Raw genomic sequence first — 26,960 nt, forward strand, 5'->3', positions numbered from 1 at the left:
TACTGAGCCGTAGCCTGGTGCCTGAAAGCCCAAAAGGCGCCGACAGGTCTGATCAAATGTGCTCTGATCCCCAGCGGGGAAGGCACTTGAGTACACTTGTAGGTCTCGGAAAAGGCCGACCTAAGCCAACGAACCAGGGTCGGCTTAGATGCCGAGAGACCGCTACGCTGACTAGCAGTCAGCACCAGAGAGAGGTGCACCGCCTAATAACGGCGGTGCGAGACACATAGATCCGGAGCGCCCGCACCAGATCCAGGATATGAAACGCTTCCTCAAAGCGATGAACAGGAGCCGGACAAAAGGAAGGCAGGAAAATTGCCCCGGATAAGGTGGAAGCAGTAACCACCTTAGGAAAAAAGTCCGGAGTCGGACGGAGACCACCTTGTCTTGATGCAAAAGACCAAAAAGGGGGGTGACTCCGAGAGAGTGCAGCCAGAACTCTCTGATGGGAAATTATAGCCACTAGAAAGACTACTTTCTGTGAAAGATGAAACAAAGAAACCTCCCTAAGAGGCGCAAAGGAGGGTTTCCGGGAACCGGGAGGACCGGATGAAGGTCCCAGGGCTCCATAGGCCGCCGGAAAGGCGGAATGATGTGAGATGCGCCCTTAAAGGAGCGCACCGGAGCCCGCCGGACGATACGCCGCTGGCACATACTGACAGAGCCGAGACCTGTCCCGTAATGAGGGATAGTCCTAGCTGTAGACCGGACTGTGGAAGGGACAGGAGGGTCGGCAAGGCCAAAAAGGTCAAAGGACACTTTGGAGCTCGAGTCATAGCGGAGATGACTTCAGGAAGGATACCAGAAGTCGTCAAGATCCAGGACTCAAGAGCTACGCCGTCAATCTGAGAATCCAGAATTCTGACGGAAAAAACGGACCTTTTGAGAAAAGGTCTGGACGGTCCGGAAGATGCCATGGCAACCCAACGGACAGAAGGAGCAGGTCAGAGTACCAAGCCTGCCTGGGTCAGTCTGGGAGTATGAGAATGACCCGACGGCCCCCTTTACTGATCTTGCGCAGGACTCTGGACAAGAGGTAGAGGGTGAAATACGTAAAGAGACGAAGCTGGGATCAAACATGAACCAGTGCGTCTACCGCAAAACCTGAGGATTGTGGACCACGGTTGGACAGCTGAAATAGTCTGCCTCGCAGTTTTCACATCTAGGATGTGGGCTGCGGATACGGTGGACTAGGAGTCCCTTGTCCACTGAAAAATGTTGAGCCGCCAAGATTGCCAGGCGGCTGAGTGTCCCGCCCTGGAAGCTGATGTAGGAAAACGCTGTCACGTTGTCCGACTGGACTCGAATGTGCCTAGCCGCCACCAGATGGTGAAGGCTTAGAGAGCTAGAAATACAGCTCTGATTTCCAGCACATTGATCCAGAGGGCTGATTCGGACAGAGTCCAAGCGCCCTGCGCTCCACGGTGGAGATATACTGCTCCCAAGGCGGATAGACTAGCATCCTGGTGAGGATCACCCGGGACGGGGCCAGGAGGGAGCGTCCCTGAGACAGAGTGGCCGAAGCCACTACTGAAACGAGCCCCTGGTCAGTGGCGAAGCCACCACCCCGTGGAAGGAGGGAGTTCGCTTGTACAGCGGAAAACATCCAGTCTCAGAGGACGCAGGAGAAACTGGGCAAGGAATCGCTTCCATTGACGCCACCGTCTGACCAGCACCTGTATATGGTGTCTGGTAGAACGACGTCGACCGCCAGCGGAGGGACTACTGATCGACTAAGAGCAGCTTCACAAGTGCCGACAGAGTCTCGAATTGCGTCCCTGAGAACCTCTGGTTCGAAGTCAGAGTGGACTTGGACAGAATGACAAGCCACCCGAATAGGCTAGAGTGGCGAGAGTGAGCGAAGCACTCTGCTAAGAGTCAGCACTGGATGAAGCCCCGACAAGAAGGCCGTCCAGGGCAAAAGATCACTGCCAATCCCTAGGGGTGCAGGACCCTAATCACAGCTGCCCCAATGAGAATACTCAAGGGGCCGTGGCTAACCCCAAGGGAAGAGCCACGAATTGGACCACTCCGATTGTCAAAACGTAGTCAACGCTGGTGTGAAACTGCGATTGACCCCTGCAGATAGGCATCTCTGATGCCGACGGCTGCTAGGGAATCTCCTTTGGTTCTTGATTGATCCGGTGAAAAACACACGGAACAAGACCGAGACTCCATGTGAGAACGCCACACCTGACTATGCTTGAAAAGCTAAAGATCCAGGTCGGAAGGCACCGCCCTCTTCGGGGACTAGGAATAGATTTAAGCAAAAATCTCAGAACCGTTCCCAGTCGGGAACCGGTACAATTACTCTATTGGCCTGCAAGAAATGCCACGGCCTGTGAGAAGGCGGCAGCCTTGGAGCCGGGAGGAGTTGACAGAAAAAATCTGTTTGGCGGGTGGACAGAATTCCATCCTGTAGCCATGGGAGATATAATCCCGCCCCAACTGAACGGAGACGTGTTAGAACCATACGTCGCCAAGTGGAGAGAGCCTGCCACCGACCAAGGAGGCTGTTGGCGTGGCTAGATAGCTCGGAGGAAGCTGACTCAGTGGCAGCATCTCCTGCGGTCTTCTGAAGACGCAGCTTCGAGCCATTTGGTTCTATGAACCTAGGCCGAGCTAGAGGACGATCAGATGGAGGAACGGAAACCACCGAAACCTCAACTGATTCCTGCCTTGGACAGGTTCCCTGGTTTAGGTTTGTGGCAAGGAAGAACACTCCCCGCCAAGAGCTTCCTTAATTTCATCCAGTTGGTTCCGAAGAAACTGGTCCCACCAAAGGGGAGCCCAGCAAGGAACCTCTATAGAGGCATCTGCCTTTCATTTCCGAAGCCACAGGAGCCTGCGGATAGCGAGGAAAGTAGCCAAGACCACCGCCGTGCGGTGTCCAGCATGGCAGACCTGGCATAGGATGAAAAGACTGAAGTCTGGAAGTTCAGGCAACCGTTTTGGGCATAGAGTCCCTGTGAGGGAATGCATCTCCTCCAGAGAAGCAGAGAAGGTACAAAAAAAAACGCACTGCTGTAAAGCTGAGGAGAACGAAGCTCCTGCCGCCCCCATACCGACTTGGCCAAAAGGACAACCGGGCGGACCGCAAAACCTTAAGTGAGGAGCCATCAGCCACTGACATAACGGTCCGGGCTGAGCCACCTGAGGTGAATGAGCCCACTTCTTGACCACCATTGGTGGACAGGGGAAACACAGTCCGCAGAATCACGCTTCATGGGAAGCGACTGTCAGAGCGGACCCTGGGCTTGGTCACAGGGGCTTGAAAACTGGAGTGGTTAAGGAACACACGCTGTGTTCTCCTAGGTAAGGTAACTCCGGCGGATTGAGGTCCAGTACAAAATTAATGTACCGTGGGATCCTTATAGAGGTGCCGTCAGCCACTGATACAACTATCCGGGCTGAAAGTCTAGACACCGGAGTGGCCACCCTTGGCGAATGAGTACACTCCTTGACCACCTCTGATGGGAGGGGGAAACAGGCAGCAGAACCCCGCTGTGGGGTCTGCAGGACAGGCTGTGGGCTTGGACGCAGCGGGGCTGAAAACTGGAGTGGTTAAGGAACACACTCCTCGTCCTGTTAAAGGTATACTGACGCCTTTCTGCCAGCGGGGAATACTCCCCTGATACAGGCGGATGGAGGTCCAGTACAAGTATAATGGACGCAATCCAATCATTCGCATCTGCGTCACCTACGGACGGATCAATGTACATAAAGTAGCGTCCGAGCCCCTGGTAGAGACATCCTCCTCGTCCAGTGAGTCAGCTCGTAATCGGAGCTGCGGGACGGGGAGGACAGGGGACCCTGCGTCTCCCTGTCAGGAGGACGGGGTCTGAGCCCAGAAGGAGAGTCCCTTGTGAGCTTTGCTGAGCGAGCTGAAGCAGAAAACGCCCTGAGAAGGGGGCTGCATGCTCAGCAGATGCCGGGACAGCCGACCCCTGGAATAGGATTGCCCCAGGGGTCAGCCACCGAAACCGGAGCAGCTGGAGGGACCACTAATGAGCCTCCAAGCTGAGGGGCCACAGTGGTTATGAGCTCGGTACAGCCGTACGAGACTACCTGCAGTATAATAAAAACAGTCTGCAGCCTCGCTCTGTGAGACATGCTGCAGAGGTGGGGGCTCAGTCTAGAATGGCCCCCAGCATATATAAACGGATAAAATAAGCAGCTGCACAAACCGGAGGTCGTGGCTGCAGATCGTTTAAACATACATGTCTGTGCCCTCTAGTCCCTCAGCCCCGGCCCCCACTTGTCACAATGTGGAATCTCTGTGCCTCTGCAGGCACAGAGAACGCTGAGAAAATGGCGACCGGAGCGAGGAGAGGGGGCGGGGCCTACTCTGAGAGCGGAAAATGAGGTAGCCAGGGGAGGGAATCCTTCCTTAGTGAGGAGTGTCCCTTCCCTTGTGCTGCACAGCCGCTGGGCGGAGCCACACTGTCCCTCTGCCTGACTGACGTGCAGAGACAGTGGAAACCGAAACTAGGCCTCAGGCGAAGCCGGGGCCTAGAGTAAAACATGCGGCCGGCGTGCAGGCACCATCGTCGCGGTTCTCCAGTGAAAACTGGAGAACCGGCCGGAAACGTTAACACCAAACATAAAACACACTCCCCCAATAATAAACATAAAGGACCCCTGGAAAGACCACTTTCTGTGGTAATAACGCCTCATATACTTAGCTTGTGAGACGCAGGTTGCCAGGTTCCTGGGGGGTGATAGCTCCGTCCAGCAGGATCCTGCAAAAGGGCTGCGGATGGAGACCGGTCTCCTGCAAAGCAGTGAGAACCGTGTTGGCTCCCACTTCAAGCCAGAGCCCCAGCATGGGATGGTGAAGGAGCGCGGCATGAGAAGGCTCCAGCCTTGGAAAATCAACCTTAACAGCACCGCCGACACAGTGGGGTGAGAAGGGACATGCCGGGAGTCCAGCTGGACCCGCTTTTCTTCCAAATCTTTGATCCAGAAGGAAAAATCAAAAATCAAAATCAGAGATGCATGTGTGTGATCCTCCTGAAACACAAAGCATTGAACTGGCTAGGACTGGCTAGCAGGGGGTGTATATGCTAGGAGGGAGGAGCTACACGTTTTGAGTGTAGTAACTTTGTGTGTCCTCCGGGGGCAGTAGCTATACACCCATGGTCTGGGTCTCCCATAGGAACGATAAAGAAATTTACACAACCTTTTAAAAAAGTGTGGAAAAAAAACGCAACTCAATCACAGGGAGATATACCGTATTTTTCGGACTATAAGACGCATTTTTTTTCCCCCAAATGTTGGCGGAAAGTGGGGGGTGCGTCTTATGGTCTGAGTGTAGGGCTGCGGGAAATGAGGGTGCTGCGGTGGAGCGGGTCATCTGGGGCACGAGCAGGCTGTAGCAGCCTGCCGTGACCACGTGGACCCGCTCATTTAATATGCACGCCCATCATCCCGCCCATCTCAGCGCTGAAGCCAGCACTGACAGGTAGGTGGGGTGATGGGCGAGGGATAAACAGCCGGCCCGCATGATCACCCCTGGCAACTGCAGCCTGGAGTGATCATGTGCGGCTGTATTCACTGCCCCCCACGCACCATCATCAGTGCGGGGGGCAGTGAATCAGTACACATTACTCACCGTTCCCCTGCAGCATCACGATCTCCTCCAGTCTGTGCCGGTCAGTTGACTTGCGTGGAGACTAGCGGCGCGCACAGCGATAACGTCATCGCTGTGCGCACGTGTCCACACGCAGCCGCCGGCACAGATCGGAGGACATCGCGATGCAGGGGAACGGGGACAGCTCCACTCAGCGGCGCTGCCGCTGACAGACAGTAAGAGGAGCGGTGCTGCAGGGAGTGAGGTGAGGTAAGGTGAGTGTGAACGTTTATTTTTTTTATGTGCCGCAGGATAGGTATATAGCAGGACGGGGCGCATATGAGCAGGACGGGGCGCATATGAGCAGGACGGGGCGCATATGAGCAGGACGGGGCGCATATGAGCAGGACGGGGCGCATATGAGCAGGACGGGGCGCATATGAGCAGGACGGGGCGCATATGAGCAGGACGGGGCGCATATGAGCAGGACGGGGCGCATATGAGCAGGACGGGGCGCATATGAGCAGGACGGGGCGCATATGAGCAGGACGGGGCGCATATGAGCAGGACGGGGCGCATATGAGCAGGACGGGGCGCATATGAGCAGGACGGGGCGCATATGAGCAGGACGGGGCGCATATGAGCAGGACGGGGCGCATATGAGCAGGACGGGGCGCATATGAGCAGGACGGGGCGCATATGAGCAGGACGGGGCGCATATGAGCAGGACGGGGCGCATATGAGCAGGACGGGGCGCATATGAGCAGGACGGGGCGCATATGAGCAGGACATTACCCCATAACAGCGTCAGAAGCAGATCCTTGCCCCATAAGTGTGTCATGACTACATTTTTTGCTTAAAATTTTATTTTCCTATTTTCCTCCTCTAAAACCAGGGTGCGTCTTATGGTCAGGTGCGTCTTATAGTCCGAAAAATACGGTACACACACCCCAGTTATATCTCCCATTGCTTCAGCACCGCTGCTCCGGTGGCCCCAAACAGCACTGCACTAGACCTTCAGGAGAACATTACTACAGGACTAATGGGGACCACCAGAGAGGTGGCACTGAGCAGCTGCATATTAACATGGGAAGTGGTGCTTAAATATTTTAGAATATTTCCTATTTATCTGAAATTGAGTGAATTCCCCGAAAATCGCCCCCCGGAAGGCAAACCACAGAAAACAATGCCCTCAGATGTTTCATTTCACAGCTCCTTATGTTGGCGCCCTCACACTGTGAATAGTCTATGAAGAGCAGCATTCTCAGGAGGACATACGGTAGTGTCAGGGGAGTACTGTCACATAATTTTTTGTTGTCTTCCTAATCCAGAGTCATCAGGTAAGGGTGGAGGTCACAATTTCACAGTACAGATAAAGCCATGAGTAACCCACTGATTTGTGTGTTGGAAGGGTGAGGGGTTGTGTTAACACGAACTACTGGACTCCTGACACCTATATAGAAATACATAGTGCAAAGTAGTCAAAATAACTACCTCAGTAGTTCTAGTGTTAAAGCTCTTGATTATTGTGATATATATATGTGTAATTAAAGTAAAAAATAGTCAATTAAAGTGATCAGATGTAACAAAAAAAACACACGAGTAAAGTCTAATACAGCAAAGCAAAATTTCCCATAGGAAATCATTGCAATGCAGACAATTCGTTCCACAACTTGTTAAATGTCCCATCCTGGTCCCCTATTGTGCCATTCCATACACACACACACACACACTGCTCACCTCACCTTCCGTTCCATCGCCGACCTCCTGGAACTTGTAGTTCGCCGGTACAGGAGGTGTATCGGGTAACCATCGCGACGAGGGAGGAACTTCCTCTGCCAGAGCGCTGACGTCAAAGGCAGGAGACGCTTGCCTCTGATTGGCCAGTGCGCTGCCTTTGAGTAGCGGCTGACAGTGGAAGTCCCTCACTCATCACAATGGTTACCCGATGCACATCCTGTAGCGGCGAACTACAAGGACCATGAGGCCGGCGATGGAACGGAAGGTAAGGTGAGCATAATGTGTGTGTGCGCGCGTGCGTGTTTGTGTGGACTGCAAGAGCGGGTTAGAGCACAGTGCATGTACGGAACCGGAAGTGTGTGCGGTGAGTATTTTACTCGTTCAGCAAAGCTTGCTCGTAAACTGAGTTACAAATTTACAGCAAGCTTTGCTTGTTAAGCGAAATACCTGCTAACTGGGTTACTCGTTAAGTGCGGATCCATTGTGTGTGTATATATATATATATATATATATATATATATATATATATATATATATATATATATATATATATATATATATATATATATATATATATATATATATATATGTTCCTAATTGCATACAATTTAGCAGTAAATGTAAAAATTTACCATATTTGACAAAGCTACACGATCCTTGGGGACAATCAGGATAACGTCAAAGGTTGCTTTGATAGCCGGTTCATCCCAGCAGGGAAAAGCTCTGCGTGCATCTGTGGCCTGGGGAACAAACAAGATTTCATGTCACTAAGAGAAGGAAGAGGGCAGGATTAATAGAATAAATGAAGCATCTACAAAAAGTGCCAATACACAGGAAGGTTTCTAATTCGCAAAAGGGGTTGTCTTTTTCCTAAAGACAGCCATACTAGCAGGGAACATTGTAGGTTTGGCTTCTAAAACCACCAAATACATCCAATGTTAAGGGATCCTGGAGCCAGACACGATGATACGGCTGAAGGTTCACAAGTGTCAAAGGGAAGACTAAATATTTCGTGCCTGTAATCATCCTCTTTGAAAAGAGTAATATCTCACTGAACACAAGAACAAGCTTTGAAACTTGAGGGAACTAAATTTCACAGAAAATTATTTTAACCCATAACATGAAAATAAAGTTAATAATGTAACTTTCATTACACAATATTCAATTTTATTTAAATTAGTTAACGAGAAGTTGTCAACAGATTTTTGCTCTGTAATCTGAGGACAGCATGCTGTAAGGGTTAAACAATCTCTATTGAGTCTGGTGTGGGCAGGACAGCTCTCAGCTGTGTTGCTTAATGTAAAAGCTCTGATTGTGTCAGAACCCCTACACCCAATAATCTAAGTGATTCATCCTTGGATTCCGAGTCTCTGACTAAATCATGCTATTGTCAGATGCTGAAGCAAAATCCTGCTGACAGATTCCCTTTAATACAAAAATGAATACACCTCACATCAAAATCTATATCTGGTATTTGAACGACCACCATTATTTTTAAAGAGCACTAATTCTTCTAGGCCTGAAATGAACAAGTTGGCGACATGATTAACATTATCTTTCCCATGCTTTGTTAACAATTTCTTTTAGAGCCTGGAAGCTGGATGGAGAGTGAAGCTTAACTTGTCTCATCAAAATTCCCCATAGGTGTTCACTGGGGTTCAGATCAGGAGACCTACTTGTCCACTGAATCAATTAGTGTCGCCAACTGCACTTTCATAAAAATGCTGACACACATCACCTTGATGGAGACCAAATGGACATTCTTTTAGGCCTAGGACTGACCCCATTAAACATTAATATTTCTATCCAAATGTACAGCTTTAATCAGCATCTAGTCCATTGCTAGATTTAATTTCTTTGTTATGGCTATGTTAATGCGTTCACTGAACACTGTGTGGCCACTGCCTTACATTATCCTTTAAGACTACTAATTCACATCTGTTAGATATGTTACAAGTTGCTATTACATTCTGCAATTCATACAAATCGACTTTTAGGCCCTGTGCGCACTGGAAAACGGAATTTTCTTAAGAAAATTACGCAGGGTCTGAAAAGATTACCGCACCCGCGGTAAAAAACCACGGCAAACCGCACCCGAAAACAGCATGCGGATGGGCTAGAGAGAGGGCTGGAGAGAGGACAGATCACTTCATTTCTCCCGAGCGGTGGTGTGTTGTTCATATTAACGGGCGTGGGAAATGCCCTATAATTACCTCTGCAGTCTGTCTCGTTGCGAGGCTGCATTCAGCGCTGTGTGTCAGCCGCGGCTGGATGCAAGCATCGCAGGACGTGGATTACGCCGGAGCTGTGTGTTTCGGGGTGGTGGTGGTGGGGGGGGGGTTAATAAAGGGGTGAAACAGGGGCTTTTTTGTGTTTTATATTTAAAATAAAAGGATTTTTCGGTGTGTGTGTTTTCTTCACTTTACTTACGGGTTGATCATGTCAGCTGTCTCAGACGCTGCCATGATCAAGCCTGTACTTAAATGGCAGCGATCCGCTGCCATTTAACTCGTTATTACCTAGATTGCCAACGCATCACGGCATCTGGAAGAGCCAGGGACACTCCGGTACTGCCGCATAATGGATGCGACAGTCCCGGGGCAGCTGTTCTATGTCTGTGTGTGAGTGTGATATGTGTGCGTTTACTCTCTGCTCCGCTTCCTCTTCCTGTCATAATGACATCACTGCTCTCCAAACCGCAGGCAGTGATGAACATTATGTCCCGAAACCACGAAATATCGGAGGGAATAACGCAGGAAAACGCAATGAACCGCACAGAATTTGCTGCCTGCGTTATTCCCTGCGGGATTTCATGATTACATTGCAGTCAATGCAGTGAAATGCCGCAGCGACGTGCGGAAAAGAAGTGACATGCAATTGTTTTTGCTGCGGGAATCCCGCAGCAAAACATGCAGCTGTCAAAATCCGCATAGTGCGCACAGCATTTTTTTTTTCCCATAGGTTTTGCTGGTGAATCACTGCAGTGATGTTATGAACATAACATGCAGCGAAACATGCAGCAAAACCGCAGGAAATCCGCGGCAAAAACCAGCAAGTGCGCACAGGGCCTTAAGGGGTATTCTGTCTCCACTTGTTTCCGCATCAGGATAGGAGGGCCAACGATGTCACATGTAGGTGATGTAACCGCCCTCCTCACCTTCCAATACAGAAGTGAGCTTAACTGTAATACCCCTTCAAGCTGAACCATCCTGTGACTCCAGTAGCATGGGTACACATCTCCTTACCTCAAACTGAGTGACTGCAGCATAACGCACTTCTCCAGATGCTGTGGAATATTTACTGCGATAGAAACCTTTCATCTTATCATTCAACTCCCCGACAAAATCAATCTTCAGCATCCCTGTACCTACAGATACACAGAAGAAAGCATAAACCAAAGGCAAGGGGGATTCCCTACACAGCTTAATACTAAATTAAAGCCAAAATAAATAGAATACAATATCTAGTTGATACTATATAAAAAGGTTTCAAGAACAAAGTACACATATGGCAGCAAAAAAAAAAATTGATATGGACTTTTTGAAAATCCCAAGGCACTTTATATCCCACCATCAATGTGATCCCACTTTATGACGTGTACGGGGTACTAAGGTTATTCTCACTGGGATACGTGGGGGCAATATCTCACAAAGGCTTTCAGTGGGAAAGAAGATACTGTTCAACCAATGGGACTCCATGAAGACCTTATTCTTTTTCTATAAGGATGGTGAAAAACTATACCTGATATTTCTCAGACCGCCTGTTCTCATTTTAGCTTTGTGTCTTTAATTATTCTTTTATGGGTTTTACATTATTTTCTTCATTTATAGGCATGGATTAACCTAACTTTTAGCAATGAGTTATGTGGGGGCAATCAGTACATTAGCTTACTAAGCTGCGGATATTAGGATATACTTATTCGTTTAATAGAGTATAGTGATGTAACAATGTGTTTGTAGTGTTTATGTCTGGGGGATGAATTTGCATGCGGAGATATGGACATTATAGGACATTAATATAGTACTGTGGAGATCTACATATTCAAACTTATTTAGGTAGGAACTTTTATTTAAAAAATATTTAAATATGTTTATCCTAATATTTATTATTTAGGATTAATTTATGTACTATTTTTTTTTCTCATGTTGCTAAGCAATAATGGTCACATTAACACTGCACTTTATATTTATGCCAATTTTGTAAAAATTTCATATTTATTTAGTGATAGTTATATACATTTGTTAATAGTGGTTTATTTTAATCGTATTAGAATAACTGTACCTCTTAAATATTTATTTTATGTGCATCTGAAATATATTTTTTATGTATACTCCACTCAAATACTCAGGGTTTTTTTTATTTGTATCCACTGTCACTTTCATATTGCACGGTCGCTTTTACAATGGTATTGGAAAGGATCCACATTATCTTCATTATATGTCCAGTTTCCTCATGAAATGTGTGCCATTTGTATTTGCTCTTTGGCTGAGACTTCTCCGCTCATCCTTTAGTCCTGTCCCACTGTATAATATACATTGAATTAGATCCTAGCCCATGGGTCCCCAATTCCAGTCCTCAAGGGCCGCCAACAGTGCATGTTTTCAGGATTTCCTTAGTATTGCACATGTGATCATTTAATCACCTGCACAGTTGATGATTCCAACACCCATGCAATGCTAAGGAAATCCTGAAAACATGCACTGTTGGTGGCCCTCGAGGACTGGAGTTGGGGAACCCTGTCCTAGCCTGTGCGGCTCCTGGCTGCCGGGTCCGTATCGCGTCGTGTCTATATCCTTCCCAGGCCAGACCATGTGAATGTCATCCGCTCCGACCCTCTGGCTGACGTGCCTCATTTTTACAGGATTCGGTGCATGCGCTGCCATAGTCCTCGGGTTCCTATTGGTTCATGCTACTTTAAAAAGGTGCCTCCTGTTGCTATTATGCCATGCCCCTGACGAAGGCTCGTGCTGAAACACTCATCGGGACTGGTCGCCAGTCCAACACTAGGAGAGGAATACAGGTTTGACTATATGATTTACCGTATTTTTCGCTTTATAAGACGCACCCCCAAATTTGGTGAAGGAAAAGAGAATTATTTTTTTTTAATAAATTGGGTCTGTCTTATGCCAGTATCAGTGTAAAAAATCATATAGGGTATATGTCCCTAATAGCCCCCCCATCCTAAAATAAGCCCCCTTAATCTGAATATGGCCCCCTTATATTGAATATAGCCCTCTTTTGCTGGCAAATGTCCCCCAGTGATGCCACATGCCCCCTGTGTCTAGCACACGGCCCCCTGTTGCTGCCAATGGCCCCCTGTGGCTAGCACACGGCCCCTATTGCTGCCCATGGCCCCCTGTGGCAGGCACACGGCCCCTATTGCTGCCCATGGCCCCCTGTGTCAGGCACACGGCCCCTATTGCTGCCCATGGCCCCCTGTGGCAGGCACACGGCCCCTATTGCTGCCCATGGCCCCCTGTGGATGGCACACATCACCCTGTGTTTGATATGGCCCCCATGCTGCTGCTTATAGTAAAATAAACTCTTTCCTTAGCTTCTCCAGTGCTGTCCTCCCTAGTGTCTCCCTCCGTGCTGCTGAGCTCCTGCACTTCTTGGTTCTCGGTGCCGGTCATGTGATCGGTACAGCAGTGTGACATCTCTGCTTGCTTGATCACAGCGGCAGCAGGGAGACCGGGGAGACAGGCTCGAGGAGGTAAGTAAAGAGTTTTTATTTTACTATGGGCAGCAGCATGGGGTCATATCTAACACAGGGGGGCATGTGCCATCAAAAGGGAGCACTGGCACATATATGCGCCGCTCTCCCAGCCAGTCACCGCGGTGCGGTTTCAGCACCACGGTGATGGACAGCGGCAGTGCATATTAATGAGTGGGAGCAGGAGATCTCCCGCTGCAGCCTTCACCAGCTCTGCTCCAAAGCTGCCCCCACCTCCCCTGGACTCTGAAGTATATAATCCGTATATTCGGATTATAAAACACACTCCCTACTTTCCCCCAAAATTTGGGGGAACAAAAGTGCGTCTTATAAAGCGAAAAATACGGTACATTTGACTAATTACATGGATCTGTGTGTTCTAACACATTATTATAGGATTATTTAAAGAGGACCAACCACCAGGATTTTGCAATATGAACTAAAGCCAGTGCCATACTGACACCAAGATGCTGAATCCAGGCATACCTGTTGTAGAAAGATTCGATGGTCAGTTGCAGAAATATCTTTAGTAAAGTTGCAGAAATGCACTGAACTTTGACAGGTGCAACGGGGAAAACCTTTGCGGGTCGGGTCCGCACTGTAAAGTCCTCCTCCAGTGTCCTCTGACGTCCCCCCTTTTCTTTGTTTGAATCTCGCGCTATGCCACCACTGATTATGATGGCGGCGTATGCCCATTGACACAGTAATTCGGTCTTCATTAAAATGGCAACAGAGTCCGCGCATGCACAAACCAAGATCTCCGGCGCCATTTTATTGAAGACATGGTGGTGAATATTATGAGATACATCGGCACATGCGCAGATTCTTTTCTTACATCTGCGCATGTGCCCCTGTGGCCCATAGTATTCACCGCAGTGTCTTCAATAAAATGGCGCCGGAGTTCGCGATTTGAGCATGTGCGCACTCTGCCATTTTAATAAAGACAAAATTACTGTGTTAATACGCATGTGCCGTCGCCAACAGAAATGGCGACATAAAGCGATATTCAAATAAAGAAAAAGGGGGCACATCATAGAGGACACTTCAGTAGGATTTTACAGCGAGACCCGGACCAACAAAGGCCCAGCCCCCATTGCACTCATGAAAGTGCAGTGCATTTCTGCAACTTTTAGAGATTTCTGCAACCAAGCATCCAATCTTTCTACAATAGGTATGTCTGGATTCAGCATCTTAGAGCCAGTCTAGCACTGGCTTTAGTTCATATTGCAAAAACCTGCTGGTTGGTCCTCTTGTGATAACCTTCGGCACAGCTGGATCATGTATTCACTCAATCTCCTCCTGTTTTTGCTGCCATTTGTGTGTACTGTTTTTGTCCTTGAAACCTTTTATATGTTATCAAATAAAGATATTGTATTATAACTATCATATTAGAGTTATTATTACAACACTGACTAAAATGTCGTTTCCATATTATACTGTACAAGTTGATTATAAAAGATTCATTGGGTCTTGCGGTATATTTTAAAATGTATTACATGCACAATAGTGAATGGTACATGATAAAGAATATAAACTACTTCTCACATAACGAAATCGCTAGCGAGATCACTGCTGAGTCACAGGTTTTGTGACGCAATAGGGGTCTCACCTGCGATCTAGTTATGTGTGACACTAAGCAGCGACCTGGCCCCTGAGGTGAAATCGCTGATCGTTATACACTATTCTGGTTTATTTTCATCAAAGCCGATGCGTCCTGCTGGGCAGGACGCATCGCTGTGTTTGACACCTACCAACAGCCTCCAATACAGGTCGCTCATCGTTATACAGGTCGCTGATAGTTACTGCGTTGTTGGTAAGGTCTGACCGTGTGACATCTCACCAGCGACCTCTCTGCGACTTACCAGCGATTCTTATCAGGTCTCATCGTTTTTGGGATCGCTAGTAAGTCGTTAAATGTAACGGGGGGGGGGGGGGGGGGTCTTTACAACCACACATAATAGTACCATCTAATCAGGTCAGTCTTGAGTTGTGCAGGAACATCCACATGGCTGCTGATGTCTATGCTAGCTCTCTTAGGTCCAGAATGGATTGGGGCAGTGCTCCTCAACTCCAGTCCTTGAAGCCACCAACAGTGCCTGTTTTTAGGAATTCCTTAGTATTGCACTGGTGATCATTTAATTACCTGCACAGGGGATGATTCCGAAACCTCAATGCTATGGAAATCCTGAAAACATGCGCTGTTGGTGGCTCTCAAGGACTGGAGTTGGGGGAACACTGGATTAGAGGGTCAAGAGTCTTGACAAACATAGGTGCAATGGTTTTCATTTTCATATGGATGGCGTCCTGGCATATAGGAATGGTCTTTATATCAAAAGGTCTGAGGTCAGGTTTACACTCCATATGGGCTGTGGAGACTTGATGGCCATCTCAAGAACAAACACTTATCTTCCAAATGCCTCGGGGGTTATGTACAGATGTAGATTACTTCAGCCACAGGGAAGGTGTTCAATTCATATGTAGATCCACTCTTCGCTCTGTCAATAGAGCCAAGTGCAATAAACCACAGTACACACAATTGCCTTCCTGCCTCACAGGTTCCCAACCCCCCTCACAGGGCATGGTTTTCCTCTGATGTAAACCTTTGAGCTCTGGTAGAATTTAGAGCTCATGGATCCAATTGTGAGTTCAGTGGTTTATATATTAGGCTAGTTTCACACTTGCGTTGGACGGGATCCGTAGCATTGCGTTGTGTGACGCATGCAACGGATGCGTTGCATATAGTGGCCCAATGCATGCTACAGATCGTACAAAATAACGCAATCCGTTGTCGTTTTTTTTCCTTGACTTTACACATCTGAGCATGCGCAGTTGTGTAAAGACTGCTGCGTTAACGGAATCAGTCAAATGACGCAATCTAACGGAATCCGCCACCATAGGCGTCCATTATAAAAACAACGGACGCCTAACTGATTCCTGCAGGTTGCCTTTTTTTTGACACTCCGCCAAGCGCAGAAAAACGCTACATGCAGCGTTCCATCCGCCCGACGCAGCGTCAAAATAACGACGCTGCGTCGTCCAGCGGATGAAACGCAGACACTTGCGTTTCAGTGCGTCGTCCATACAACTCTATGGAGAATAGCGCAGTCCGTTAACGGACTGCGCTATTCTCCTTAGTGACAGAATGCGCTGAACGCAAGTGTGAAACTAGCCTTACACATTGTCCATGTTGGCTTCCAACAAACTCCAAGTTTAGCACAATGTTTACAAATGTGTCCTTTGTCACAGACATACATGTAATCAAACATGCTGCAGCATGTCCCCATCAATGGTGATTAGAGTGGCAATAGTGCGGTCCTGGAGCTCATCCAGTGTTGCTGGCAGTGATATCTATCATACTCCCAAAGGAAGAAGACACACTATTTAGTCTGAATGATCTGGGAAGGGAGGTGGGGGGGGGGGGGGGTTAAGAGCCATCTGAAGAGTGCCAAGACAACACCAGAACGGCGGCAAATCCACCAGTTTAGGAGTGCCTTGTGGAGTAGCGATGCACATCTGATTACCAGCGGGGCAGAGCCGTCTTGTTTGGAAAATTATTTTTCTGGAATCCATTGTCAGTTGTGGAAACAACCATAACTAACATATTGAGGAGTAATGTACCCATCAGTCTTTTCAGCGAGAAAGAAAAAAAAAATTTATTTTTTTTTGAAGATTGAAGAGAAAACATTTACTTTTGGAATCTCTCTTTCGAAATCTACAGTGGCATTGGGATTTTCCGCTCCCTATGTTCGGGCATTATGATGTTTCGCCTTTCCACTTAAATGGAAGGTTGCCTCGTCACTCAACACTAGCCGGGAAGCAAGTCACCTTCCAATGCTGCCTTAAAGTGCACAGAATTTGTATTGGTTGCCGTGGTCAGCTGAGCGGAAATGTTGCAATAGCTGTATACAATATGGCTTCTCCCACAGACGCAGAATCTCCTAAACAGTCGGCTGAGGAATGCCAAGTTTACGAATTGTGTGACATGCTGATTTCTTTGGGCAACGTGCAAAGGCCTCTCGAATCCTCTTCACTGTTTCACCTGTAGCAAGCACTCGGTCGTCCGGGGCTTTTAAGTTTACACCAGTATCCAGTGTCCTTCAAGTGAACCTGTCAGGTGCAATGTGCACCCAGAATCTCGAGCCGGTCTGGGTGCATATTGCTAATCCCTGCCTAACCGTCCCCCATTTAGTAGCATAGATAAAGAAACAGCATAGATAAAATGCCAGGACTTCTGATCAGCAGTGACAGCGGCCACAGGTGTGCCTTTTTTGCATATGGGTGGGTCATTCTTTGTCCCCCCATTTTTTAATTTTTCTGCTTTTGTCTAATAAATTCTTTACACTTTTGCATTATGGATTTTTCCATTGCATAGATGGTTTAGCAATGCCCGTATTCCCCTCTTTCTTGGTGTTTTTCATTATATATTACGGGTTGGAGCACGCTACCGTTACTCTAAAATTATTTATGGTGGTGCCTTCTCTATTCTGTTTAGTGAGCGGCCACTGGTACACACGTCACTGCTGGTGATGCTTCATTGAATTGCAAGTTAGTACACCCACAGGGGCATGCTAACATATGCTAAAGCGGTGTAATGAGCGCAGGAGCTAACACCTTTGCGACTAGTCCCTGCACTCATTAGCATATCATAAAAAAGATCTTTAAAAATAGAGATCTTTAGAAAAAGTATTTCTAAAGATCTTTTATCATATGCTAATGAGCACAGGGACTTGTCGCAAAAGTGTTAGTTCCTGCGCTCATTACGCCGCTTTAGCATGTTAGTACACCCACAGGGGCGTGCTAACCTGCAATTCAATGAAGCATCACCAGCAGTGACGTGAGTACAGGTGGCCGCTGTCACTGCTGAGCAGAGGTCCCTGCACTTAATCTATGCTACTAGATGGGGGACGGTTAGGCAGGGACAGGAATATGCACCCAGATCTGCTTGTGGTTCTGGGTGCATATTGCACCTGACAGGTTTCCTTTAAGTTGTGGATACCCCTGCAGAATGCTCTGGTGACCAGGTGGGTCACTTTCAATGTCTTCGAACCCCTGATGCACAGTAACAATTGTTGACACTTCTCATACTCTAAAACACAGCACACTTTCTCTTTCATAGTCGCCATTTTGGAGTCTCGTGCCGTCCTGCCACATGGAGAGCCACCAGCGAGCCTGCAGGAGCGGATACACTCCAAGAGATGGAGTGTTTTTTTTAACTTCGTTTTATTAACAATTTCAAACATGGTACAACTGACATTTGCCATATAAAGATAGCTCAGTATATAGATAGTAATATTTAAATATAACAATAAACAGTCATATAAAGTCCATAATATCTTTAGCAGTTAGGGGTGCTTCACACATAGCGAGATCGCTACCGAAATCGCTGCTACGGCACGGTTTTGGTGACGCAACAGTGACCTCATTAGCGATCTCGCTGTGTGACACTGAGCAGCGATCTGGCCCCTGCTGCGAGATCGCTGCTCGTTACACACAGCCCTGGTTCGTTTTCTTCAAAGGCGCTCTCCCGCTGTGAGACACAGATCGCTGTGTGTGACAGCGAGAGAGAGCGACGAAACGAAGCGAGCAGGGAGCAGGAGCCGGCGTCTGGCAGCTGCGGTAAGCTGTAACCAGGGTAAACATCCCCGATATTTACTTTAGTTACCAGCCTCCGCAGCTCTCACGCTGCCTGTGCTGCCGGCTCCGGCTCTCTGCACATGTAGCTGCAGTACACATCGGGTTAATTAACCCGATGTGTACTGTAGCTAGGAGAGCAAGGAGCCAGCGCTAAGCAGTGTGCGCGTCTCCCTGCTCTCGCGGTTATGATCGCTGCTGCGTCGCTGTGTTTGACAGCTAAGCAGCGATCATAACAGCGACTTACAAGGTCGCTGTTACGTCACAGAAAATGGTGACGTAACAGCAACCTCGTTGTCGCTGTCGCTTAGTGTGAACCAGCCCTTAAGATAGAACAATGTTATTATCCATACTACTTATCATTTGCATATATATCTAATTTTATATTGAGCATAAGAACAGCTCTAACTATCAGCATGACCATATTTTGAAAACAAGATAGAAAGAGGAATAGAAAAAGGAAGAAAAAAAGAACAACAGCCACATTGCATTATTATATCTTAATATACCATTGGACAGTGTTTCATATCCCAACATCTAACGGGAACCACCATTATCCGCATAATCTCCCTCAAACCTCCGCAAGTGTGTCTGGAGAAGAATTCCACAAACCCCAGATTTTGTTAAATTTTCCCGGGCACCCCCTATTATAATATACCACCCGCTCATAGACTATGGTTGCATTGACTAGTGTAACCCAGGACCGCACAGTTGGATTCGAATCTCCCATCCACCTCAGAGCTATTAATTTCCTAGCCAGAAACAATGCCTCTCTGAGGAATATTGTCATGTAATGATCCCAGGACTCTTCCTCCACCACCCCAAACAGGCATATCAAAGGGTCACACAAAACAGGAATCGACACAATCGATGTCAGCAGAGATGTCAGTCCCCGCCAGTACGAAGATATATTGGGACAGCTCCAGATCATATGTATGAAATTTGCCCTTGAGAGATGACACCTCGGGCACTCCGATGTACGAGAACGGCCCATACTAAATAATCGAGTTGGAGTAAGGTATGCCTGGTGGACAATGTAGCATTGAATCAACTTATTATTAACCGAAGGGGATACCGCAGTCGGAGATTCCAATATCTCTTCCCATTCCTCTCCCTGTAGAGAGGGAATTAGAGATTTCCATCTATCCTGGGCTGGCAAGGGGTCCGACTCAACCCCCACCGACAACAGGTAAGTATATTGCATTGCTGCAAATCAGTCAAGTGTGTGGCCGAATGTTGTCCCCCTCCATCCATCCGAAACCTGTCCTGCTCCTCATTCATCACAAGATTAAAATCCCCCATACATAACACATACGCATCTGGATAATTGAGGGCAAAGCTCATTGCTTGTTTAAGAATGGAGATGCGAGCTGGCGGGGGGTTGTAAATACATAACAGCACATAATCTCTAGAGTTTATAGACGCATATATAAACACAAATCGCCCCTCCGGGTCACGCCTCACCACCTTCACTTCCCAACGGATATGTCTATGGACCAATAGAGAGACACCCCTGGAGTAGCTGGTGTGGAACGCATGTGCCGACCATTGTATCCACGGTTTGTTTACTAGTCTGGCTGTGTCCCGTGTGAGGTGAGTCTCTCTACCAGTACCACCAGTTGGGTCTTGACTTGCTTAATTTGGGAGAATACCTTAATACGTTTTTTGGGCGATTTAAGGCCTCTGACATTCCAGGTCATAAATATTAGCTCTGACCCCATATCACAGATCTTTTTATAGAACCAGGATCCCAGGTATAAGACGCTTTCTGCCCTGCAATTAAGTGTGGTTAACCCTGTCCCTGCAAAGAAAAAGTTAATGCAATTGCAGCTGTAAACATATAGAACCAATATCGAACTTCAGGACCTTTCCGATAAGTCCTGTAAAACATTTCAAACATCAATGGGGATACCACCACTGAATACAGTGTCCTGGTATAGGTGGTATAAGGGTGCACAAGATAGGGCTCCCATTTCACAAGAACCAATTCCTGGCAAATTCCTCCATCACTCGAGGCACGGGGAAGTCCCATCTGTCTCCAAAGGGGGCTTCAAGCAACCATGGAAGAAGAGGGTCGCCAGGGGGCACAGAAAATGTCACTTAGGAAAGTAATCTCATGGCTTCTGCCCCTTAGGTTTCGGGTGTACCTGTAGCCAGTCCTCAGCTTCAGCAGGTGTAGTAAAAAACAGAGGCGACCCTTCATGCACTATGCGGAGCCGGGCAGGGTACAGCATAGAGTAGATGATGTTCCGCTCCCTTAATTTCTTCTTCACCTCCATGAAGTGGGCCCTCTGTTTCTGGAGGTCCACCGAAAAGTCCGGAAAGATCGAGAGGGCAGCATTATTGAACTTGAGTGGGCTCTTCTGTCGGGCCAGATGGAGTGCTGTGTCTCTATCTCTGTAGTTGAGCATCTTTGCTAAAAAGGGACGTGGTGGCGCGCCTGGAATAGGAGGCCTTGTTGGAACTCTGTGCGCCCTCTCCACCGCAAATGTCGAGGAGAACTCATCTCCGAGATTACATTTCAGCCACTCCTCCAGGAATTGTTCCGGATGCTGACCTTCCGAGCGCTCTGGCAGTCCTATGATTCGTATATTGTTTCGACGCATGCGGTTCTCCAGATCGTCTGCTTTCTGGCGCCATGCATTTGCCGATCCGGCCATTGTGGTCATTTTTGTTTTGAGTGTTACAGTTTGATCCTCAAGTTCAGACACTCGCGTCTCGACTTCCGCTGTTCGGGCCCTCAAGGATTGCATGTCCTGACGCAGGAGGCCCACCTCTGAATGTCCCTGCTCAATTTTCCCTGTGAGGGAGCTGTTGCTTGTAGAAATTGCTTGCAGAAGCTGTTCATACACCTGCCTCAGGGTTAAATCATCTTTATCCTCTGACCCGTCATCCAATAGTGCCTGACCTTTTGGGGTGGCATTTCTCTTGGCTTTAGGGGCATCTGCCTGACCACCCCTTGCGAACTCCTTAAGTTTGTCAATAGCTCCACTTTGTTTAGGGGGACTCATATTGATACACTGGGGATTTGCTGATTCTGCACCCCTCTCTTATCGTGCCCCCGTGCGTCTGAATCTGTGCCTTTATAATGTATATTTAGTAATATGTCTGTCTCCACTTCCTCACCACGTCCATTGAGCCGGAAAACAGCCACTTATATGGTGGATAATAAGAATGAAGGGAGTCCCAGGGCAGCACAGCACTCAGGGTGTATTTACCAGGATGATGCAGGCCTGTGCAGCGTGGGGACTTCAATATGTGTCACTTATTTGTTTTCATGTGTCAGGAAAAATCTGCAGGGCCCGTTTTTCAAGGCACACACTCCAGACCCTCCAGCACTCTATGGGTTAAAGTCTTCCACACTGCAGCCGGCCCCCCTAATGTGCTGCACACTGACTGCCAGTAAGGCTATGTGCGCACTAGGCGTTTTTTTCACGCTGCGTTTTTATGTGCGTTTTTGTCTAAAAAACGCACCCGCGGTTAAAAAACGCGGCAAAAACGCATGCGTTTTTGCCGCGATTTGGTGCGTTTTTTGCTGCGTTTTTGCTCACTGCGTTTTTAATCAGTGCACAATGCCATTAAAGATTGTTGATGAAAAAAAAAAAAAAAAAAAAGGTCTGATGTCATTTCCTTCTTCAAAATGTTCATTGTATGCAGGAGAGCAGACAGCTGCAGAACTAGTGTATGCAGGAGAGCAGACAGCAGCTGCAGAACTACAAGTCTCAGCATCCTCCATTCACTAGTGTATGCAGGAGAGCAGACAGCAGCTGCAGAACTACAAGTCTCAGCATCCTCCATTCACTAGTGTATGCAGGAGAGCAGACAGCAGCTGCAGAACTACAAGTCTCAGCATCCTCCATTCACTAGTGTATGCAGGAGAGCAGACAGCAGCTGCAGAACTACAAGTCTCAGCATCCTCCATTCACTAGTGTATGCAGGAGAGCAGACAGCAGCTGCAGAACTACAAGTCTCAGCATCCTCCATTCACTAGTGTATGCAGGAGAGCAGACAGCAGCTGCAGAACTACAAGTCTCAGCATCCTCCATCCAGGACTGTATGCAGTTTTTTGCCCAAAAAGAAAAAAAAAAATGACATGGGCTTCGCCATATTTTTGTATGCTAGCCGGGTACAGCAGGCAGGTACGGGCTGCCCCCAACCCCCAGCTGCCTATTTGTACCCGGCTGGGAACCAAAAATATAGAGAAGCCCTTTTTTTTTAATTATTTCATGAAATAATTAAAAAAAAAAAATGACGTGGGCTTCGCCTAATTTTTGAGTCCAGCCGGGTACAACTAGGCAGCTGGGGATTGGAATCCACAGTGCAGGGTGCCCATGCTTTCTGGGCACCCCCACTGCGAATTGCAGTCCGCAGCCACCCCAGAAAATGGCGCTTTCATAGAAGCGCCATCTTCTGGCGCTGTATCCAACTCTTCTAGCTGCCCTGAAGCCGGGTGGCGAGCTAGGTAATAATGGGGTTAGGGCTAGCTGTATAGCTGGCCCTAAGCCCGAAATTCATGGTGTCACGCCAATATTAGACATGGCCACCATGAATTTCTAGTAATGATAAAAAAAAAACACAACACAGAGAAAAATATTTTTATTAGAAATAAAACACAACACAATTAGTGACTCCATCTTTATTGAAATAAACCCCCCTCCGCAGTAATCCTGGGTCAGGGTCCCGCGCCGTCCAATCAGGATCCAATATCATCTGATCGGTTTGCTGGAAGGCAGAGCGATCAGATGATGTGTCAGGATCAAGTGCCTGAATCACATCACACATCAGCTGATTGTATAAAAGCCGATTATACAATCAGCTGATGCATCAGTAGAAAAAAAAAAAAAAAAATACTCACTTATGTGCTGTGCTGATTACCGGCAGCTCCTGGAGCGATCGATTGGACAGGAGTCTGATCCCGTCCGATCGCTGCCGGAGCTGCCGGTAATCAGCTGATGAAGTCCCCTGACGGCAGGATCAGCTGATAGCCGGCCGGGCGCGAAAAAGCCGGCGACACCGCGATCAGCTGATGCGTCAGGTGACTGCATCAGGTGATCAGCGCCAGGTCCTGCAAGCAAGGTCCTGCCCCGGGGAGACTGCACACAGCCAGAGCGGCGGGACCGGGAGGAGCTGGGAGCGGGCATGGCACCGGGACCCTGCGGACAGGTGAGTATATATGACATTTTTTTATTTTTCTACTGTTCACTTTTGTTTTCGCCGCTGCCTCCACCTCCCGCCCAGACATGGCGCCGCACGGAGCTGACATGCACAGGACGGGAGGTGGAGGCAGCGGTGACGGTACCGGGAGGATTCATGCTTCTGTGTTTACCAACAGAAGGAATCCTCTTCCTGTACACGTCACTGTAGTGCCCACCCCTTGCGTTTATAGCTGCGTTTTTAGTCATAGAAACGCGGCTATATGCGTTATTCATTGCGTTTTTAACATCTCATTGAATTCAATGAGTGAAAAACGCAGTGGAAAACGCAGAAATAATTGACATGCTGCGTTTTTGTGGTCACCACAAAAACGCAGCTAAAAAAAAACGCTGTGTGAGGACAGCACTTCTGAAAACCCATTGACATTGCTGGGGAAGCAATGTCACTGCGTTTTCAGCACAAAAACGCGGTAAAAAACGCCGCTAAAAACGCGGCAAAAACGCCTAGTGCGCACATAGCCTTACACAGCTAAGGGAGAATTAACTTCCCTGTGCTCACCACTCCTGGGTCTTCACCTCTGACCATAAATCTGTCACTCCTCACTGCTCTCTGGAGTCATGCTCTGCTGCTCACTGTGGAAATGCATGCTGTAGGGAAGATGGATGCTGCTCCACACTCTCCAGCCTCAGGAGATCCAGCAACGCCATGCAGGAGTCAGGGAATAGCTCCAGTGGGAATCAGCAGCCTCCAGATGGTGTCTCCTGTCACAGCAGCAGGTCAGTGAGTAAATGGATCAGGTAACCGGGTGTAAATTGCCAGGATAAGATCAGGATTATAGGAGCTCTCTTCCCATGCGTCCTCTCTGGTCGGCTACATCGCCCCGCCCCCCGTGAAATTTATATCTTGCAATAATATGAATGCAAAATGCGGTGAATCTTTTATAATCACTCTGTAGATCTTTTGATATAGGGTAATTCTCCTCTATAGCCCCCTTTTGTAGGCTGATCATTTGTTTATACAGCCTAATACTATTAGATGGTGAATAACAGGATACTCAATAACTCGAGTAAAGAAGAGCACATACATGGAAAGACTAAATGTTAGAGCCGTAAAGAGGTGTCTGGGAATTTGGAAAATAGAACTACAAATCTAACAGCGATTAAAGGGAACCTGTCACCAGAAGTTTCGCTCTGGAACTAAAAGAATCCCCTTCTGCAGCTCCTGGGCTGCATTCTAGAAAGGTTCATCTTGCTACTGGCCCCCCCTTTTCAGACCTAAACAAACACTTTATAAAATCTTACCTTTTGGTATGCTAATGAGCTTTTGCTGGCCACGGGAGGGAGGGGGGGTAGGCTGAGGAGCTTCAGGAGCACTGAGTAACATGAGGGCGGCAGCCTCACCTATGTCAATCAACACTGGGGGACGGCGAACAGCGGCAGGAGGGGGAATAACAAACGCAATACAGCCCGCCCCCGTGGCCAGCAAAGCTCATTAGCATACCAAAAGGTAAGATTTTATAAAGTGTTTATTTAGGTCTGAAAGGAGGCCCAGTAGCAAGATGAACCTTTCTAGAATGCAGCCCAGGAGCTGCAGAAGGGGATTATTTTAGTTTCATAGCGAAAATTCTAGTGACAGGTTCCCTTTAAGTCTGACCAAAAGGCATGTGATCCCAGGAGAGGGCTAACACATATCTGACACCTATGGAAGGAATAAAGCGAGCAATGTATCCTAAGTAGGCACCTCTGAGCAGGATTAGGGGCCGCACAGAGGAGACTCCTAGAGGGGACTCAGTTATTCACACAAGGCACCAGAATTACAATCCAGCAGTGACCAGATTGGATGCATTTTTCCTTTTCACTTACCCTTTTGCAGAGTGCTGGGGAAGGACAGAGTCACTTTTTCATCTTCATTCTGGTAGTTAAAACCTGTGGCGTGGATCTCTAAAATACAGAGAGCGAGAGAAATCAGGTTATATGAACAGACTGACATTATGGGACAACTTTATGATTACCTTTCTTTAAAAAAAAAAAAAAAAATATCAATATTGTTTTAATGTTTTTACATGTACAAAAGGAAATTATTTGTAACTTACGACCTATCAGAGCTATGCCCACATTTGGGATGATAAATTGTCAGTGTTTTCACCATGCCGCAGAATAGCTGGTCAGGAATCATACCAATGTGACCCACCATACATAACTGCTGTGTGCTCCTGTACAAAGTGCCCTGGCTTCTCCACTCTAAACCCTTCCCAACTTCTACAGTTGATTGACGTTGCTTTACGTCTCCACCAAGTTAAAACATCTTCTCCAAGTTATAAACATTCACCACCGCTGCAGGGACCCAAAATCTACTGCAGTGGATAGGGATTTGGGAGTATTTAAAAGAAATAGTCAGCGGTTTTTGCTATGTAACCTGAAAGCAGCATTATGAAGGGGCAGAAACCCTGATTCCAGTGATATGCCACTTACCAGGCTGTGTGTTTTCCTAAATTTAGTGTTTTATTAGCAGGAGATCATCACTACAGGACTAGAGTCTCATGCTAGGTAGTCGTCCTGCTCTGTGTAATCACAGATTGCCAGGCTTGATCATGGCAGCGTCTATGAGACAGCTGACATGATCAACGCGTAAGTAAAGTGAAAAAACACACACTGAAAAATCCTTTATTTTAAATAAAAGACAAAAAAGCCTCCTCGTTGACCCTTTTATTAACCCCTCCCAAACACACAGCTCCGGCGTAATCCACGTCCTGCAATGCTTGCATCCAGCCGCGACTGACACTGACACAGGCTGAATGCAGCCTCGCAGCGAGACAGCAGAGGTAACCACAGGGCATTTCCCACGGCCGGTAATGTGTACTCACTACCGCGAAATGCAGCGATCTATTCTTCTAATCTGTCTATTTATCCATCTACTATCTATCTTAGAAGGAAATTATTTTTTTTTTCAATGTGCTTTATTGCATTAAATGCAATAAAACACATGTACCAACCCGCACGCGGCAAAACCGCGGCAATACCGCGGTAAAACCGCATGCGGTTTTCGAGTGCGGTTAGTCACTTTTTTTAGCGCGAGTGCGGTAATCTTTCAGTGCCTGCGGAATTTTGAGAAAATTCCGTTTTCCAGTGCGCACAGGGCCTAAAGGGTCTA

The 26,960-nt window shown here is 47.7% G+C and overlaps 1 protein-coding gene across 1 annotated transcript in view; it reads right to left on the bottom strand.

Moving 5' to 3' along the window:
- Positions 1-26,960, bottom strand: part of NPEPPS (aminopeptidase puromycin sensitive) — a 111,143-nt gene that overhangs the window by 39,991 nt on the left and 44,192 nt on the right. The window contains exons 3-5 of the mRNA XM_075350076.1: positions 25,673-25,750; positions 10,558-10,679; positions 7,945-8,052 (exon numbers count right to left, since the gene is read on the bottom strand). Of these exons, the coding sequence (XP_075206191.1) occupies positions 7,945-8,052; positions 10,558-10,679; positions 25,673-25,750 (308 nt within the window). The remainder of the gene's footprint in view (positions 1-7,944; positions 8,053-10,557; positions 10,680-25,672; positions 25,751-26,960) is intronic.

The sequence above is a fragment of the Anomaloglossus baeobatrachus genome, chromosome 5 (assembly GCF_048569485.1).
Source record: "Anomaloglossus baeobatrachus isolate aAnoBae1 chromosome 5, aAnoBae1.hap1, whole genome shotgun sequence".
NCBI classification, from domain to species: domain Eukaryota; kingdom Metazoa; phylum Chordata; class Amphibia; order Anura; family Aromobatidae; genus Anomaloglossus; species Anomaloglossus baeobatrachus.